The sequence below is a fragment of the Acanthochromis polyacanthus genome, chromosome 13 (assembly GCF_021347895.1).
Source record: "Acanthochromis polyacanthus isolate Apoly-LR-REF ecotype Palm Island chromosome 13, KAUST_Apoly_ChrSc, whole genome shotgun sequence".
NCBI classification, from domain to species: Eukaryota; Metazoa; Chordata; class Actinopteri; family Pomacentridae; genus Acanthochromis; species Acanthochromis polyacanthus.
This window is the reverse complement of record NC_067125.1, coordinates 2,687,045-2,707,227: the sequence shown is the minus strand read 5'-3', so window position 1 is coordinate 2,707,227 and position 20,183 is coordinate 2,687,045. Positions and strand designations below refer to the sequence as shown.

Here is a 20,183-nt window from a genome sequence, read left to right as displayed (position 1 = left end):
TCCATTCTGTCTCCATCCTGTCTCCATCCTGTCTCTATTCTGTCTCTATCCTGTCTCTATCCTGTCTCCATTCTGTCTCCATCCTGTCTCTATCCTGTCTCTATCCTGTCTCTATCCTGTCTCTATCCTGTCTCTATCCTGTCTCTATTCTGTCTCTATTCTGTCTCCATCCTGTCTCCATCCTGTCTCTATTCTGTCTCTATCCTGTCTCTATCCTGTCTCCATTCTGTCTCTATCCTGTCTCTATCCTGTCTCTATCCTGTCTCTATTCTGTCTCTATTCTGTCTCCATTCTGTCTCCATCCTGTCTCTATCCTGTCTCTATTCTGTCTCTATCCTGTCTCTATTCTGTCTCTATCCTGTCTCTATTCTGTCTCCATCCTGTCTCTATCCTTTTAAATAATTATGTTAATCACCAATTCAAAAGTAATGGCTGTTTTTGATTATTTAATTTTCAATAAATTTTTATTTATTGTTACTTTTGTGAGTTTCAAGTGATTTCAGTGAGAATTGTGGGTTTTTCCTTCTTTAACTGAGGGGTACCAACAATTTTGTCCACGTGTGTAAATGTTAATGAACTTAAAACTTTTTTTTTTTTTAGCTTTGTTAAGTTACAGATAATGTTTAATAAAATCCCAGAGAAGAAGATGAAACTTTAGATAACTTCCAAAATTAAAAAAAAAAAAAAAAAAATTATTACATTTTTTGAATAAGGCAGGTTCTGACTATTTAAATCTGAAAATACATTGATATTTCACAGATATTTGATATTTTAAATTTAAAAAATGTTGAAAAACATGAAATAATTTTTGAAGCTGTTTTGTTAAATTACACATAATAAAATTAATTTCTTACCTGAAAAAAAGTTAAAACTGAAAAACAATTATTAAAAAAGACAATAATTCTTTTCTAATATTTTGTTTTTTAATTACAGTTTCTGACTGGATTTATATCTGCAAAAATATAGATATTTTACAGATATTTGATGTTATTTGAAATTTAAAGAAGACGCATATTAAGGATTTAAAAACAGTTTGTTTACAGATTTTTTCTTTTTTCTGTCAGTTATTTGCCGTTAGTTTAAAGAAAACTTATGTATTAAGTATATTTTATTCTTCTTGTGATTATTATTATTCAGGATATATTATTATTAATAATAATAATAATAGTTAGTAATAGTTTGAACAGTTTCCAGATGTTTATTGTGTTGTTAAATTATAGATAATATCCAGTAAAAGATACAGAAAAGAAAATTAATTTAAATGCTGACAAAAAAGACACAAAACAAACAAAAACAAAGGAACAAGTTGCACATAAAGTCCAGATAAAAAAAATCAGTGTTTTCATAAAGAGCAGTTAATTTTTTAAGTAATTAATTTACAGATATTTTCCATCATTTGTGCTGAAATTAACAGGATTTATACATTAACTTAACATAAAAAAACTAAGAAATGATCCATATTTTTATTATCCTGGGAGCTGTAGTCTTTAAATAAACATATTCTGAGGCATTACAGACATTTGAAACCTTTTTCATGTTAAAACTGGAGCTGGAATCTGTTTTTATTCCTCTGATGATGAACTTCTGCTTTAAACTGGAACACCAACAACAGGGCGGGGCATGTGGGTGTGGGCGGGGTTTGGTTGTATGTGGGCGTGGCTTGTGCAGCAGGAAGAGGAGCAGAGGAGCAGATGCTGAGGAGAGTCAGAGGAGGAACAACAGGTTACTGCTGAGGAGGATTTATGCAACATTAATCTGTTTATTGTTGGGAAACTGTGAAGAGGAGCCGACAGAAGGTAAAAATAATAAATTATGTTCATTATCTGAACACTTTCTAAAGGAAATAAACCAAATAAAGACGCAGAGGAAGCCGCTAAAGGTTTAACTCGATGACAGTTTGATTAATAACTACAACTAAACTGTTAGAATCTGGATTTTATTTAAGACTAACAGAGGTTTTAGTGAAAATATGAGCAAAGAAACAATGAAATGTTCAAATCTAACCTGTACATAAAAACACGAGCAGAATGAAGACGTGGAATATTCCATAAATCAGGTTTTTGTGTTTTATGTGATGATTTTCCTCCTTGGAGGCGGTTTGGAGCTTCATTTAGACTTTTTCTGGGTGATTTTGTCTGCTTCCTGGTTGATTTTGGAGCTTTTCTGACATGATTTTGCGTCCTTTTGCCTTGCATTTGAAGAGTTTTCTGATAATTTTGAGTCTTTTTGTGGTGATTTTATACGTTTTTGTGGTGAGTTTACATCTCTTGGCCACACATTTAGCTGTTTTTGTTGTAATTTTGGGTTTTTTGTGGGAATTTTGAGTAATTTCCGGTGATCTAGAATGTTTTTGTTGTAATTCTGAGTTTTTTTGTGATGGTTTTTAGTATTTTGTGGTGATTGTGTTACTTTTTGTGATAGTTTCTGATCTTTTTGGGATGATTTTCCTCCTTTGTGGTGGTTTTGAGGTGGTTTCATTGTTGTGGAAAATTCTTTATCAGTTGTTCAGGTTGAAGAAATACAGCGCCCTCCATAATTATTGGACCCCTGGTTCAGATGTGTTCTTTAGCTTCTAATAAATTCAGTTTTTTCTAAATAATATAGGACCACAATAAAAAAGAGGAAAATCCAGTCTTTAATTCAAGTGCATTTATTCAGTGGAGAACAAAATCTCACATTAAGAAATAATTCTTTTACAGCAAATCATATGTGCCACAATTATTAGCAGCCCTGATATTAATATTTTGTACAACACACTTTTGTCAACAAAACAGCACCTAACCTTCTCCTATAATACATTTTTCTACAGTTTTCAGTGTGAGAGTTTGCTTCTGCAATAAAAACTGAATTTATTTTAAGGCTTTCAACACATCTTAACCAGGGGTGCCAATGGAGCCTGTTGAGTATGTCTTTGTCTTTGTGTTTTATTTGAAACTTTAAAGGCATAAAATGACACAGAGCAGTCTATGGGAGAGTATGAAGAGACTGAGAGAGGCAGCTCATTATATCCTCATTCTGCAGCAGATGATCCACATGAGGGAAAAACCCAACAGCTCAGTAAAAGCTTTAGCAAAGACAAAAACACATGGAGACTCAGGTGCACAATGTCATCTCATATTGTTTTTAGAAATGCGACATGTGGGTTTTAACCAGGCGTAAACTAACCGTGACATCACCCGTTGGTTTCAACGCCGAGAAAATGAAGCCCGGATTTTGCTACTTCCTGGTCGCCGTTCTGGATTTTTTGGAGCCAGTGACGTAAAAAGCGTCATCAAACAGACTGGACCAGAGAGCAACTAGGGGCAGGATTGGCTGAGGACTCTCTTATCCCGCCCACATTTTACCGCAGAGGCTTCTGTTGCTGTCTGTCAAGTATAGCCACGCCCCCTGGCTCCGCCAACTTTAACGATTTATTTAAAATTCAGTATTGATTTATTTTAAGATCGGCCACCTGATCTCTCATTTTGACCATGAAAACTAACGGGGGAAAAATCCTGAGCTGTAGAACATCAGTCTATCAAATTTTATTTTTTCCAAAAATGAATTGGGGTCTATGGAGAAAAAGCTTTTTGGAGCCAGCCCTCGCGGACGGCGTGATATTGCAAGTTTTTGACACTTCCGGGTTGGCTTCAATTCTGGAGCCAGATGCTACGTCCATTATATATACAGTCTATGGTTTTAACACCTCAGACAGCAGTCAGTTTAAGCATAAGACAGGTTCAGTCAAAGGGAACATGTCTGTCTTGCACAAACGGTGCTTTCCTTTCGAACATTTTCTGCCCAATGGGGTTTTTTGAAAGGTCATTAGAGACACAGAACAGCTTAACGAGGTCATCAGAGACTACAAATATCAAAGGTTATGATGGGGTCTACTAAGTAGCACATGCTGTAATGTTCCACACAACCCTCCTGTTGTCCTCATTTACCAAAAAATAGTGTTTTCTTGTCTGAAAAAATTCCAAAAAGTCAGCAAAAAAATTCCCCAAATTTCTGAAAACTTGCAAAACCTTCAAGAAGAAAATTTCAATAATTCCTTCAAAGTTTCCCTAAAAAGTTTTATCTAAAAAAATATCCCCAAATTTGGAAAGAAAATTCATGTCTTTTGTGGTAGTCTCATGTCTTTTGTGGTAGTCTCATGTCTTTTGTGGTAGTCTCACGTCTTTTGTGGTAGTCTCACGTCTTTTGTGGTAGTCTCACGTCTTTTGTGGTAGTCTCACGTCTTTTGTGGTAGTCTCACGTCTTTTGTGGTAGTCTCACGTCTTTTGTGGTAGTCTCACGTCTTTTTTAGTAGTCTCATGTCTTTTGTGGTAGTCTCACGTCTTTTGTGGTAGTCTCACGTCTTTTGTGGTAGTCTCACGTCTTTTGTGGTAGTCTCACGTCTTTTTTAGTAGTCTCATGTCTTTTGTGGTAGTCTCACGTCTTTTTTAGTAGTCTCATGTCTTTTGTGGTAGTCTCACATCTTTTGTGATAGTCTCACGTCTTTTGTGGTAGTCTCATGTCTTTTTAGTAGTCTCATGTCTTTTGTGGTAGTCTCACGTCTTTTTAGTAGTCTCACGTCTTTTGTGGTAGTCTCACGTCTTTTTTAGTAGTCTCATGTCTTTTGTGGTAGTCTCACATCTTTTGTGGTAGTCTCACGTCTTTTTTAGTAGTCTCATGTCTTTTGTGGTAGTCTCACATCTTTTGTGGTAGTCTCACGTCTTTTGTGGTAGTCTCATGTCTTTTGTGGTAGTCTCATGTGAGGTTGAATGTCTTTGTAATGATTTTGCATCTTTTTGTGGTGCTGCAGAAATCAGCAACAACAAAAATCTTTGCAACAACCTGTTGTCCTTCTGTTTTTTCTTGTTGCTCCTCAGATCTTCCTCTGTTCCTGGTTCTTCTTCTTGTTTGGTGGTTTTTATTCAAACAGCTGATGAGTGTTTCAGGACTAATTAGGACGTCTGAAAAGAAACGATTGTGAAGGAGGATCAGGAGGATCAAACAGCTGACGGCTAATTAGAGCTCAGACTCATTGTTCTCGTGGTTTGGAGCTTTTTTAGGCTGATTTTCTGTCTTTTAGTGATGATTTTCAATCGTTGTGATTTCGTGTCTATGTGTTGAGTACGAGTCTCTTTGTGGTGATTTTGAGTGTTTATGTGATTATTTTGAGTCTTTGGAGTGATTTTTAATTATTTTTGACGTGGTTGTGTGTGTTGTTGTTGTGAAAGACGCTGCAGGTTTAGAAGCTTTATGATACTTTGAGAATCATCACCTGAACATCGAATTAGAGAAAACAGAACTACCTCGTCTCATGATTCCATGTCTCTGGGGTGATTCTGAGGTGAATTGATATCTTTTTGTGGTGACTAGTGGTTGTTTTTACAATCTGTCACATGCCTTTTCCCAGTTTGACATTTCCTGAAATGGTTCAGAGGAGACAGATTAGCAGTAACCAAGTAATCAGCTTGCTGGACGTTAACTAGCTGGTTGTCAGGAGAACCAACAAATTACTGAGCTAGTTTCTGTGGAGCTGCAATGATTGGTAGAGGTTAAACTGGGTTTAGTTGGGTTACGAAGATCAGAAAACCAGTACAAAATTATTCAAATCTTTCTTGAAAAATATCCTTTGTGTCACATTTCTCCAACTTTTGAGGCTCTAACATCGGTAGAATCTGATGTGAGGAAAGTCTGACTAGACAAGGTTCAAGATTTAGATGTTTAGACTTGAAGCTGCCAGCTGATTCAAAAATATAGAAAAATGTACAAAGTTACTCAAAAATAATCCAAAATGACTTCAAACTTGTCCAGATTTCTCATCTACTTAGAATGGCTCAAACTCTGTCTACAATGACTTGAAATTTGCCAAAAATGAGTAAAATTGTCCAAAAATGACCCTAAAATGGAAAAAATGTATAAAATGTTCAACCCAGGTTGGTCTAGATGTTCACAGAGGTCTAGGTGTTCATAGAGGTCTAGGTGTTCATAGAGGTCTAGGTGTTCATAGAGGTCTAGATGTTCACAGAGGTCTAGGTGTTCATAGAGGTCTAGATGTTCACAGAGGTCTAGGTGTTCATAGAGGTCTAGGTGTTCACAGAGGTCTAGGTGTTCACAGAGGTCTAGATGTTCATAGAGGTCTAGGTGTTCATAGAGGTCTAGGTGTTCATAGAGGTCTAGGTGTCCATAGAGGTCTAGGTGTTCACAGAGGTCTAGGTGTTCATAGAGGTCTAGGTGTTCATAGAGGTCTAGGTGTTCACAGAGGTCTAGATGTTCACAGAGGTCTAGGTGTTCACAGAGGTCTAGATGTTCACAGAGGTCTAGGTGTTCATAGAGGTCTAGGTGTTCACAGAGGTCTAGATGTTCACAGAGGTCTAGGTGTTCATAGAGGTCTAGGTGTTCACAGAGGTCTAGATGTTCACAGAGGTCTAGATGTTGGTTTTCATAGAGGTCTAGGTGTTCACAGAGGTCTAGATGTTCACAGAGGTCTAGATGTTCACAGAGGTCTAGGTGTTCATAGAGGTCTAGGTGTTCATAGAGGTCTAGGTGTTCACAGAGGTCTAGATGTTCACAGAGGTCTAGGTGTTCATAGAGGTCTAGATGTTCACAGAGGTCTAGGTGTTCATAGAGGTCTAGATGTTCATAGAGGTCTAGGTGTTCACAGAGGTCTAGGTGTTCACAGAGGTCTAGGTGTTCACAGAGGTCTAGATGTTCACAGAGGTCTAGATGTTCACAGAGGTCTAGATGTTCACAGAGGTCTAGATGTTCACAGAGGTCTAGGTGTTCACAGAGGTCTAGATGTTCACAGAGGTCTAGATGCTGGTTTCATAGAGGTCTAGGTGTTCACAGAGGTCTAGATGTTGGTTTTCATAGAGGTCTAGATGTTCACAGAGGTCTAGATGTTCACAGAGGTCTAGATGTTCACAGAGGTCTAGATGTTCACAGAGGTCTAGGTGTTCACAGAGGTCTAGATGTTCACAGAGGTCTAGATGCTGGTTTTCATAGAGGTCTAGGTGTTCACAGAGGTCTAGATGTTGGTTTTCATAGAGGTCTAGGTGTTCATAGAGGTCTAGGTGTTCATAGAGGTCTAGGTGTTCACAGAGGTCTAGATGTTCACAGAGGTCTAGATGTTCACAGAGGTCTAGGTGTTCACAGAGGTCTAGGTGTTCATAGAGGTCTAGGTGTTCACAGAAGTCTAGATGTTCACAGAGGTCTAGGTGTTCATAGAGGTCTAGATGTTCATAGAGGTCTAGGTGTCCATAGAGGTTCATTTTGTGTTTTCTTCATAAATGAATTTAACAACATTTGAAGCTGATTTTACTGAACATTTGTACATCGATGTTGGAAATAATCAGAGAAACTGACAATTATTCAACACAAATCAAAATAAATCTGTTGCAGTGTGTTTGTGTTTGAGCTGTTCTCATCATAAAAAGGTGAAATTGTTCAATAAAACTGAAACCAAGTGTTTGTGTTTGTCTCTCGACTTCTCGTTTAAAAATAACGACCCTTTCTTTCTCCAGTTTGCTTCTCTGCAGGTGACAAAACCATCTGATTGCTAATCTGGTCACCTGGGACTGAACACACACACACACACACACACACACACACACACACACACACACACACACACACACACACACACACACACACACACACACACACACACACACAGAAACATGGCCGACCCTCCCGTCCTATCAGAGCAGGAGGAGCTGCAGAGGAGAGCCAATCAGGTGACAGATGAGGTGAGAGATTCTCAGCATCAACACATTGATAAATTATTTAAACGTCGTCTGGAGGTTTTTTACTGCTTTAAGACGGTTTGAAGATTTAATCTGAGGCTGTCTGTTGTAAAAAATGTTCCTAATAAAGAACCTCAGATGGATTTTTAAAGATCCACTGGATATTTACTCAGATTATAATAAAGAACAAATAAAAACAAACAATAAATCGACTTTAACAGGTGAAGTTTAATATAACAACTTTCCTATGTTTCACAATGTAAAAAGAAAATTATTAGTTTTTAAGTGTCTAAAATAATTTATTTTTTCTGTTATTTTACTAAATATGACTTGTAATTTAAGTAAACAGAAAAAATCTGTAAAATAACAGTAAATAGTTTGATAAAATCACAGTCGAAACCTCCAAAAATCTTCATTTTTTACGGAAAAAAGCACTGAGTGGAGTGTAAATGGTTGATAAATTATTGATAAACGTCCGTTTCATTAACTTCTGTGGATTTTAATTAAATTATAAAACAAACAGAAACTAAATGACACAAAGAGATCAGATGAGGAACGCTTCAGCCACACCTGGCTCACCTGGTTACCACGGAGACAGCTGGTCTCCTGGTGCAACGACACACACACACACACACACACACACACACACACACACACACACACACACACACACACACACACACACACACACTCTCTCTCTCTCTGGGGTTTAAAGGTTACTGCAGGTCGAAGTCATTTGTCTCCTCATCATCGCCTCAGTGGGAAAATCCCCAAAGACCGACGTGATATTTACACAAAACACACAAACACACACACACACACACACACACACACACACACACACACACACACACACACACACAGCCCGTCATGTAAACAGAGCAGCTGCAGAAACAGCGGCTTCAGCAGCTTTTATTTCTGCTTTGTTTCATTTTAAACTCATAAAAGTTGTGATTTTTTTTTTTTAACCGGAATTATGATCAAACGTTCCAGTTAAAGACTTAAATAATAATCATACAAGTGAATAAATAAATATTGCAGATTAGAACATGAAGGAATTGAAGAAAACACAATTTTACCTGATAAATAATAAACAATAACATTTTATAGCAACTTTATTAATTATGGAAATTAATTTGACAAGGTTTAAAATAGAATTATAAAGAAATAGACATTAAAACTGGATGATTCCCTGAATTCTCCAAGAGAAACCTTTGTTTTTATTTGGTATGTGTATTTTTAATTAATTGTCTATTATTATTATTATTATTATTATTATTATTATTATTATTATTTATTATTATTATTAATAGTAATATTTATCTGTTGTTTTTATTATTTTTTACTTTTGTTATTATTATTTATTATTATTATTATTATAAGCAATAGTATTTATTTCTTTTTTATTATTACTATTATTGCTTTTTTAAATTATGATTTTTCTATTATGATTTTTTATTTTATTTAAAAACATGAATTTTTAAAGTTTGACCAGCTGCTACTGCATATTTTTATTTTATTTCATCACACTTGGTGAAGTAAATATTTTCGCTTTTTATTTGTTTATTTGTTTTTACATGATCTGTTGGAATCCTTTTATTACAGCATCAGAATACCAAATTAATTTAAAAATTCTTCAGAAATTGTCATGATTTAGGTTCAAATATTCAGAAATAATCGCACCTGCTTGGATTTACATTCATTTTAGAGTCTTATCATTTGTTCTGTTCTATAAAATATGAATTTAATATTGATTTATTTTGCATTAATTGGTGTATTTTTGTGTGTTTCAGTCGCTGGAGAGCACTCGGAGGATGATTCAGCTGGTGGAGGAGGTAAAAAAAAACAATCAGCTATTTTCTCCAAATCAGTGTCCAGAAGATCTGCATTCTATGGATTAACAGCAGGAGAACATTAAGCCTGAAATCAAACCTGTTTTAAGTCAACTGGAAGTGATTTTCTGTTTCCGTCCTCCAGAGTAAAGACGTCGGGATCAGAACCGTGGTGATGCTGGACGAACAAGGAGGTAATTCTTCACCTTATCGCTGCTTAAATCCTCTTTTTTAATCCACAGCTGGAGTTCTTAGATGAAATAAAGCTCAGATATGTTCAATATGTCTGTGTTTTCACAGGATTTCTACTTCATATCTGAGTGAACCAACACTTTATCAGTTTATTCAGGGCAAAATGTCAGCTTAGGTCAGTTTGTTTTGTATTATTAGTCAATCACAGCAAAACAAAAGTGTTAGAAGACTGTTGGTTGAGTTTTATATCCACCAGTCAGACCAGTCAGACCAGTCAGACCAGTCAGACCAGTCAGACCAGTGTTCCGTTCTGAACTGTCTCTAACAGAGCAGCTGGAGCGCATAGAAGAAGGAATGGACTCCATCAACAGAGACATGAGGGAAGCTGAAAAGAACCTGACAGACATGGCTCAGTGCTGTGGACTGTGTGTCTGGCCAATCAGGAAGTACGCAGCTCTGTGGACCAGTAAACATCACTGGTGACCAGTAAACATCACTAGTGACCAGTAAACATCACTGGTGACCAGTAAACATCACTAGTGACCAGTAAACATCACTGGTGACCAGTAAACATCACCGGTAGACCAGTAAACATCACCAGTAGACCAGTAAACATCACTGGTGACCAGTAAACATCACTGGTGACCAGTAAACATCACTGATAGATGAGTAAATATCACTGGTAGACCAGTAAACATCACTGGTAGATGAGTAAATATCACTGGTAGACCAGTAAACATCACTGGTAGACCAGTGAACATCACTGGTGACCAGTAAACATCACTGGTAGATGAGTAAATATCACTGGTAGACCAGTAAACATCACCGGTAGACCAGTGAACATCACCGGTAGACCAGTAAACATCACTGGTGACCAGTAAACATCACTGGTAGATGAGTAAATATCACTGGTAGACCAGTAAACATCACTGGTAGACCAGTAAACATCACTGGTGACCAGTAAACATCACTGGTGACCAGTAAACATCACTGGTAGATGAGTAAATATCACTGGTAGACCAGTAAACATCACCGGTAGACCAGTGAACATCACCGGTAGACCAGTAAACATCACCGGTAGACCAGTAAACATCACTGGTGACCAGTAAACATCACTGGTAGATGAGTAAATATCACTGGTAGACCAGTAAACATCACTGGTAGACCAGTGAACATCACCGGTAGACCAGTAAACATCACCGGTAGACCAGTGAACATCACCGGTAGACCAGTAAACATCACTGGTGACCAGTAAACATCACTGGTAGACCAGTGAACATCACCGGTAGACCAGTGAACATCACTGGTGACCAGTAAACATCACTGGTAGATGAGTAAATATCACTGGTAGACCAGTAAACATCACCGGTAGACCAGTGAACATCACCGGTAGACCAGTAAACATCACTGGTGACCAGTAAACATCACTGGTGACCAGTAAACATCACTGGTAGATGAGTAAATATCACTGGTAGACCAGTAAACATCACTGGTAGATGAGTAATATCACTGGTAGACCAGTAAACATCACCGGTAGACCAGTGAACATCACCGGTAGACCAGTAAACATCACCGGTAGACCAGTGAACATCACCGGTAGACCAGTGAACATCACCGGTAGACCAGTAAACATCACCGGTAGACCAGTGAACATCACCGGTAGACCAGTGAACATCACCGGTAGACCAGTAAACATCACTGGTAGACCAGTCTACAGTAAATGTTGGAGATACGCTGTCCGTCCAAAAAAGTCTCACACTCTAATATTTCATTGGACCTTCAGCTCTGAGAACGACACTCATTCTCTGTGGCATTGTTTCCATAAGCTGCTGTAAAGTCACAGCATTTTCTTCTGTCCAGAGGTGGACTAATTTTCTACCAAGATCTTCTTCTGGAGAGTCAGACAAAGTATTCTCCAGAACATCCCAAAGGTTCTCCGTGGGGCTGAGATCTGATCCACTCATTCTCAGTGTGACCCCATGAATCCTGGCATAGAAGAAAACCTCCACTGATGTAAAGACCTGGTCCTTCAGTATCTTCAGGTAGTCAGCTGACCTCATTCTTTGGGAACATAACTTTGTTTAACCTGACCAAACCCAGATCATAACCCTAACCCCCACAGGCTGGTAGACACTAGACATGATGAGGGCATCACTTCATCCACTCTTCTTACCCTGATGCCCCCATCTGCTAGTTTATCTTCGACTCCTCTGGACTCTAAACCTACTGCCGGGCATGGAGGTGGTGGTATCATTATACTATCAATTTAACTGACTCAAGTCTGAGACAGAAAGATAAATTTAGTGGAACGCCACCAGTTCTGGTGCCGTTCCACTAAATTTATGGACTTTCTGACTTGGTTCTTCAGGTTCTTGATGGGTTTTAAGGACTTTGGGGAGACAAGTCTAGAACCTTCATTCCAGCCTGATGGAATCATTTCTTTACCACGTCTGATGTGTGTTTGGACTCATTGTCTGGTTGAAACATCCAACTTTATGACAGGAATACGATCAGGCTGCTGCACAAACACCTAAAACTGATGGTTTTAGGTTTTCCTGAAGAACATGGAGGTGATCCTCCTTCTTCATTATTCCATTTACTTTGTGAAAGCTCCAGTTCCACAGAGCATGATACTGCCACCACCATGCCTGATGGTAGGTTTGATGTTCTTAGGGTTTATAGAAAGTCCAAGGCCTGCCTAAGACAGTCTGAAACCTATTCTTTAAAAAGTCCAAGACATTGTGAAACCAGTCCTAAACCAGCCCTTAAAAAGTCTAAAATCAGCACAAAGTCAGGACCAAAACCAGACCTAAACTTCTGCCCCCATCACCCTGGAACAGGGTAAATCTGGACTCATCAGACCACATGACCTTCTTCCATTGATCCAGAGTCCAATCTTTATGCTCCACAGCAAACCTTTTTTTCTGATCATTCTCACTGATCAGTGTTTTCTTAGAGCTCCAGCTGTTTAGTTCCAATCCTTTTGAGTTCCCTTCATTTAGAAATGTTCTTACTTTCACTATTAAACAGCCGTGAGTTCTGCTGTTGGTTTCCTACGATCATCTAAGTTTGTTCCTGAAAGATGATGTTCTCCACTATCCTTCAGGTTTTTAAGCATGTGCTGGACAGTTTTAATGCGTTTTTGTAGTTTCATCTCCTTAGTAGTTTTCTTTGCTTGATGCAGGCCAATAATTTGACCCTTCTGAGACAGATTAACATCCTCTCTGTGACCACAGGATATGTCTTCCCACACGGTTGATTAAGAAATGGAAAACACATTCATCACTGCAGTAATTTCCAATGTTTAGTTTAGTTTATTAGTTTAGTTAACAGGGACAATGTACAAACACATTAATCCTAAAAAGAAAAGATGCTTGCACCAGATTATAGCTGTTTGCTAATTTCCGTCTGTAGTCCCTGGGCAATGGAAGGCCCAATTAGGCCTCGTCACCTAATTCAGTCCAGGTGGTGACTTTTTTTGGACGGGCAGTGTATAAATCCTGCTGGAACATCAGCTTATCTGCTGCAGCAGCTTCACTTGCTCCTGGTTTTGGGGTTTCTTGTTCAGTTGCTGGTGGCTGGTTTTCAGTTGCTTTTCGGGAATAATTTCTTTTTGTTTCTGTTCTGGGTTTGTTTTTCCGTCTTCGTAGAGCAGCTGGAGCGAATAGAGGAAGGTCTGGATCAGATCAACTCTGACATGAAGGAGGCCGAGAAAAACTCACCGACCTGGGGAAGTGCTGTGGCCTCTGCTCCTGTGATAAGTAGGTGGACCACAGGCTTTATTTTCAGTTATTCAGGGGGAAGAAGGCCATGAACACCAGGCACTACTCTGGAAAACACATCTGTGATTTTAAGTCTCGTGTGAAATAGCAAAAAGAAAACCCATAAATTTAGCGTTATTTTTCAGTATGTTTTGGAGCACCTTGTGACCATTATTTAACATTTATTTATAGTTTAAGTTGTAAATTTCCACAAATAATACATAATATTTATGTATTTCTTTATAATATGATTATAAATACAAATAATAACAATAATAATTCTTTGCCAGACCAAAGGCCTCCTAATATTGGTTTTAGCTGCTTTTAGATGTTTTGTTGTTTGTTTTGCTGCTTCAAAGTTTTCATCTCATTAGATAAACACTTAAAGCTGAAATTATCCATCCTGGTGCCAAATTTTGATTTAAATTGACATAAATATGAAAATAAAGGGTGGAAAAAATCCCAGCAGAGATGTGCAGGAAGCTTGTCAGCAGATAGAAAACTGGTTTGACTGATGTTTTTGTTAATGACTTTTAGTAAAACTGCTAAAAAAACTGCAGTTAAAGCCAAACATTCTGCCACATTTTAATAGCTGTTAAAGTCATCTTTCACCTGAAGAAACTTTCTATAAATCTAAATTTGGCATCGGGGCTTTTATTTTGAAGCACTGACTCCTCAGGTTTAACTAAATAAAAACAGGTGAAAGCTCTTTAATTCTGTGTCAGACTGAAGGCCTTCGAGGAAAGCGGCGCGTACAAGGCGGTTTGGGGCGGAGCCTCCGGCCAGGACGGCGTTGTGTCCAATCAGCCGCCTTCGTCTCGGGTGGTGGACGAGCGGGAACAGATGATGATGAGCGGCGGCTACATCCGCAAGTAAAGTTACAGAGGAATGTTTGTTCTGCTGTATGACCATCAGGCAGCTGCACAAACACCAGCACACCTCACCTTTAGCTCACCTGTAGCTCACTTGGAGCTCACCTGTAGCTAGCATGTAGCTCACCTGTAGCTAGCATGTAGCTCACTTGGAGCTCACCTGTAGCTCACCTGTAGCTCACCTGTCCCTCACCTGTCCTGCCTTCTGTCAGGGTGACCAACGATGCCCGTGAGGATGAGATGGAGGAAGAACTTAGCTCACGTCGGCAGCATCATCGGGAACCTGAAGAGTATGGCTCTGGACATGGGCAACGAGATCGACACGCAGAACGTCCAGATAGAACGGATTCCAGGGGAAGGTACGCAAATATAACAACAAAAAATAATATTAATACTAAACTTTATCTGTGGAGCAGCAAACAGTCGTCAATGATCAGAATCCAAAGGTGGATAAAACCATCAGAGCGACAAAAGAGGCAGAAAGATTATTAGTGGAATAAAAACAGAACTAAAACCAGCAAAAGATGAAATAAAACTCAGAGAGGAAGTGATTCTATCTTCTAAAACTAAGAAAAGACCATCAAGGTCCTCAGAGACTGGAATAAAACCAGGAGTGAAACCATGAAGACCTGAAACATACTGGGGAACCAGTTTAAAGACCGAAGCATACTGGGAACCAGTTTAAAGACGTTTAAAACAATTCAGACATTGTATTTTCTGTGTTTTCTGTCACCTTTTCTGCCAGATTTTTATTTTGTATTAATATTTTTAACTAGTCATTTAACTAGACATTGAGTGGTGAAATCAAAGCAACATATTCTTCATGTTACTGAAGCTTAAAGATCATTTTTTGTCATGAACAAAGCCACTAATGGATGGTAAAGTTGCATTAAATGCTCGTACCAGCTGCTTTTAGGACTTCTATTCTAAACTTCTGTCTTTGCTGTTTCTCTGCAGGCCATCCTGAACGTGTCGCGTATCGAAGCCGCCAACCAGAAAGCCCACAACCTCATGAAGCAATAGAAGCTTTTCTACTTTCTCTGCTTTTGTTGTCGTCCGCTTACCATTTCTCATCATGAACTCCTCCAACATGTTGTTATTATTATTATTATTATCCTTAGCTGCTCTTATCTTGTGTTTTATTATTTATATTACGGTTTTCTCTGATTTTATTACATCACATTCGCCCTCTGCAGGAAGTTAGAAGCTTTAAAGTGTAAAAGCACCACAGGCTGCAGCAGCGTTGAGCAGAATCCAACTTAGAAACTGAAAAAACAAGAAGAAGCAACAGAAATCGTCTTTCTGAGTCGTGGCGTCTCGTGTCTCGATGCAGGAGTGACTTCGTCTGAGCAGAAAATATGCTCTAAAGATAAGAAAACTGCTAATTTCCCAACATAAGCATCAGTTCACAGCCCTCCTCCCTTCCTCTGCTCTGATTTAGTGGGTAAAGTGAAGGCAGTGGCGCCCTCTGCAGGTCCAACACGGAACTGCTCTCAACAAGGAAACACGTATTCTTTGAAAAAGGAGGATCTCTGAGGACACCAAGCGGACAAACGTGGACCTTCCAGCTCTCTCCATCTTCTTTTTCTCCTCTGTGTTGATATAAAATGGTGGTGAAAAGACGGATCGGTGCTTTTATTTCCTCCAAGGCCACAAATCGGAGCATTTCTCGCCAAATAAACGCAGTTATTTGTGCTTTTTGTGCGTGTTTTTTCCCCACAAACTGCTATGAATGTCAGCTTTTATTGTGGCGTTGAGTAAAGCTCCAAGTCAGACCTGTAACTTGTGCTGATAATAAATCTGCATTAATATGACTTTAAACACACACAGCAGACAGGACAAAGTGGCACCGCTGGATTAGCATGTATGCTGGTGTTTGTTGTGATTAAATGCCAAAATATGAATGTTGTGAATAAAAAAATGTGCACAGAAACAAGGTGTGCATGCATTTGGATTTAATCATTAATTATGAGCATTTGTGAGAAGGTTAAATCATCAGTTTTTATCACGAAATAAGAGGTAACGGTGCAGAATTTGTGATTTTTTTCTGTAAAAGCGTGCACAGAAATACAAAAAACAGGGTTTAATTATGTGGATTAAGGGGAAGGGTTGTCTAGAAGGCAATTATGAGCAGGTTTAGGTACCTTTGTTCATCATGGAGACTTAATTAGGCTGAATGTTTTTTGCGTAAATGTGAGCACAGAAGGAAGATGTGCATTCCTGTGCTCAAATCAATATCTAATCGTACAATAGAGGGACAAATATTGGACACAAATTCATCAGTTATTCTAATAAAACACCAACAATGGGAGTAAATTGTGCAGAATTTGAGATTTTTGTGCAAAAGTGTGCACAGAAATATGCACTAAATGTCTTAATTATGCAGAGTAAATATTAGGGTGAATACATTTAGCAGAAAATACTTTAAAAATTAAAATATTGGACAATATTTTAAAGAAAAATTGAAGATTAGTAATAAAAACATTTTATTTATTTTTACAGATGTTCTGTAAAATCACAGGGGGAGAAAATAAAGCATTATTTATCCTAAAAAATAAAACTAATTGTACAAAATGTCCGCATAAAAGATCCGTATTTTTACAAATAATAAAATATAATCTTTTAAAGATTAAATTAGCAAAAAGTTTAAAAATATTACAGATATTTGACTTTATTTGAAAGAAAAATAAGTGCATGAAGGACTGAAAAACTGCAAAATAAATGTAATTAAACACAGTTTTTGTTTAATAGATTTTCTGTTTTATTTATTTACAGACAAAATAGTAAAACACTTTTTCCACTGTGTGACTGTAAAATTAGATCATCTAACTGTCCTTAAATATGCTAAAAAGTATACTTTTTTATAACCATTTTCACAGTTTTTGAGCATTCCATTATGTTTTTACCTAATTTAATTTAATTTTACATATTTTCCACAAATATTGGAGATTAATTTATCGGTTATTCCAATAAAACACCAACAATATGAATAAATTGTGCAGAAATATGACATACATGTCTTAATTAGAGGTATTATTGAAGTCTAGGGACATTTATAAGCACAGTGAGGAGGTTTAATCAGCTGTTGTCTTCATGAAATACCAACAATCGGAGGTATTTGTGATGAATTTTGGTGTAAAAATGCGCATGGAAACACAGTGTGCTTTCACTGTGACAAGTTAATTATTAGTTGCATTACAGGGGGAGGAGTTCCAAGCATCATGATGAGGTGTAATCATCTGTTATTCTAAAGGAACATCAACACCATGAGCTAATCCCGCAGAATTCTAGTGTAAAAGTGCACACAGACACATGGTGTGTATTCACTGGGTGGATTCATGATGTGGACTCAGGGGAGACGAGGTGCAATCATCAACAACTGTGCAGAATTCACACTTATTTTCTGCAGAAGTCATGTTCACAGAAATATACTGGGTGTCTAAATTACGTCGTCTAAGGGTAACTGGAGTCCAGGGGCAATTATAACCACAGAGGGAAGCTTTAATTAGTTTGCTTCATGAACAATAGGAGGCATTTGTGCAGAATTATAACGTAAAAATGTGCACAGAAACACGGTGTGCATTCCTGTGTTCAAACAAATATCAAACTGTACAAAAGAGGGACAAATATTGGAGGTTAATTCATCAGTTATTCCAATAAAACACGAACAATAGGAGTCAATTGTGGCAGATTTTGTGATTTTTGTGTAAGAGCGTGCACAGAAATATGCACTACATGTCTTCATTACAAGTATAAGGGCTGTCTAGGGGTTGTTTTCTTCATGAAATGTCAAGAATTGGAGGCGATCGTGCAGAATTTAGGTGTAAAAACGTGCACAGAAACATGTCGTGCACGCCCGTGGATAGATTCATGACGTGGATGAGGGGAAGCACTGAGCACAATGATGAGGTTCGGTCATCTGTTTTCACCTAACTATCAGCAACATACGCTGATCGTGCAGAATTCTAGTGTGAGAGTGTGCACAGAACCCTGTCATGTCCAGCTTTGCACACATTAATAGTGTGGTTTAGGCCGAGGAGTTAACTTTGGAGCATTGTGACGACGTTTAGTCATCAGCTTTCTTCATAAAAGTGCATATTTTTTGTGTAAAAGTGTGCACAGAAACACAGTGTGCAGTCCTGATGACACATTAATTACCAATTAGCTCGAAGGGAAAAACTTCAATCATCAGTTTTAATATAGAAATACCAACAGCTGTGCAGAATTTGTGCTTTTTGTGTGCAAAAATGTACAGATAGAAGATTTAATTATGCAGAGAAAGCTTAAGAGTGGTCTATGAGGAGGTTTAATTAGCATTTTCTTCATTAAATACCAATAATTAGAGCAAAACTTGAAGAATTTTTGTATGAAACTGTGCACAGATTAATGCTCTTTGCACAAATTATATTTGCAAGAGCTAACAGCGTTTTAGTTTTTAATAAAATACCAACAACTAGAGTAAACTGTGTTGATTTTTTTGGGTGAAAATGTGAACAGAAACATGGCGTCCATCCCTGTAGACAAATAAACTGTGTGGTTCAAAGAGGATGACAAGTTAAATCATCAGTTTTTCTCTTTTAAAACCAAAAATAAGTCTTAATTGTGCAGAATTCACACTTTTTTGTATGCAAAGTCTACACAGATTCATGGTTTAATTACTTTTTCTATCAAGAAATACCAGCAAATGGAGTTAATTTTGTGTAATTTTATGTAAAAATGTGCACAGAATTCAAAGACAGACCATTTATCATCAGTTTTATTAATAGTTTTGGTGTATCAAAAGAAGTATGCAGTGACTTTGGACAGGTTAATTATGTTCAGAGCATTGGCTGGTCCAAGAGGAGGAGATTTAGATGTAGATTTTTCATAAAATACAGAAAAAAGAGTTAATTGTGCAGCATTTTTGTGTAAACATCTGCACATAAATATCCTGTGTTTGATGTGGTTTAAGGAAAGAAGTTATCTGATGATCAGCTTATGTCAGGAAATAAACACAGAGGCGTACAAAGAACAGGATTTTATGTTTACTAGAGGCAAATAGGAGCATTGTGAGGAGGTTTAATGTGTTTTTTTCTCTTTGAAACACAAATAACTGGAGGTAAATGTGCAGAATTTTTGCATGAAGTGCAAAGGAACATAGTGAGCATGGCTTTGGAAAATTACCAGGGGAAGGGGTGGTTTAAGGGCAACTATAAGCATGAGGAGGTTTATGACCAACAGCAGGAGGTAAATGTGCAGAATTTTTGGGTAAAATTCTGCACAGATGGATGGCATCCATGGTTTGGGGCAATATAGTAACAGCAGGGGCTAGATTTTTTGCGTAAAATAAAAATGTCAAGCATGGCTTTGGACAAATTCAGTTTACGAGAGTTAATTGCATGATAGTTTTACATAAAATACCAACAATCGGAGTTAATTGTGCAGAATTTTGGTGTAAAAGTGAGCACGGAAACATGGCCTTAGGGGAGGAATTATCTAAGGAGCGTTGTGATGAGCATTAATTATAAATGTATATTAAGAAATATTAATATAAATTATATGTGCAGATTTTGAGTGTAAACGTGCACAGAAAGACAGTGTGCATGACTTTGGACAGTTTTTAATAAAATACCAACAATTGGAGTTAATCGTGCTGATTTTTGTGTAAAATTGTGCATAAAAGTCTGGCCTGCATGGTTTTGGGACACATTAGTAATATTTAGGTTCAATAATGAGCATGCTGGGGACTTTTAATTGTCATTTTTTTAATTAAACATAATAAAAGTCAGTTATTTGTGCAGAATTCGTGAGTTTTGTGGTAGTTTGTGGCTC

General features: G+C 37.7%; 1 protein-coding gene across 1 annotated transcript; it reads left to right on the top strand.

The window, feature by feature from the left end:
• Positions 1–1,659: 1,659 nt before the first annotated feature.
• Positions 1,660–16,327, top strand: zgc:101731 (SNARE_SNAP25N and SNARE_SNAP23C domain-containing protein). Its single transcript, XM_051958135.1, is given in 9 exon segments — positions 1,660–1,796; positions 7,494–7,718; positions 9,509–9,550; positions 9,693–9,741; positions 10,068–10,185; positions 14,226–14,372; positions 14,585–14,621; positions 14,623–14,726; positions 15,326–16,327. Coding segments are annotated over 8 exon segments (636 nt in total). The 5' UTR covers positions 1,660–1,796; positions 7,494–7,649; the 3' UTR covers positions 15,396–16,327.
• Positions 16,328–20,183: the final 3,856 nt, after the last annotated feature.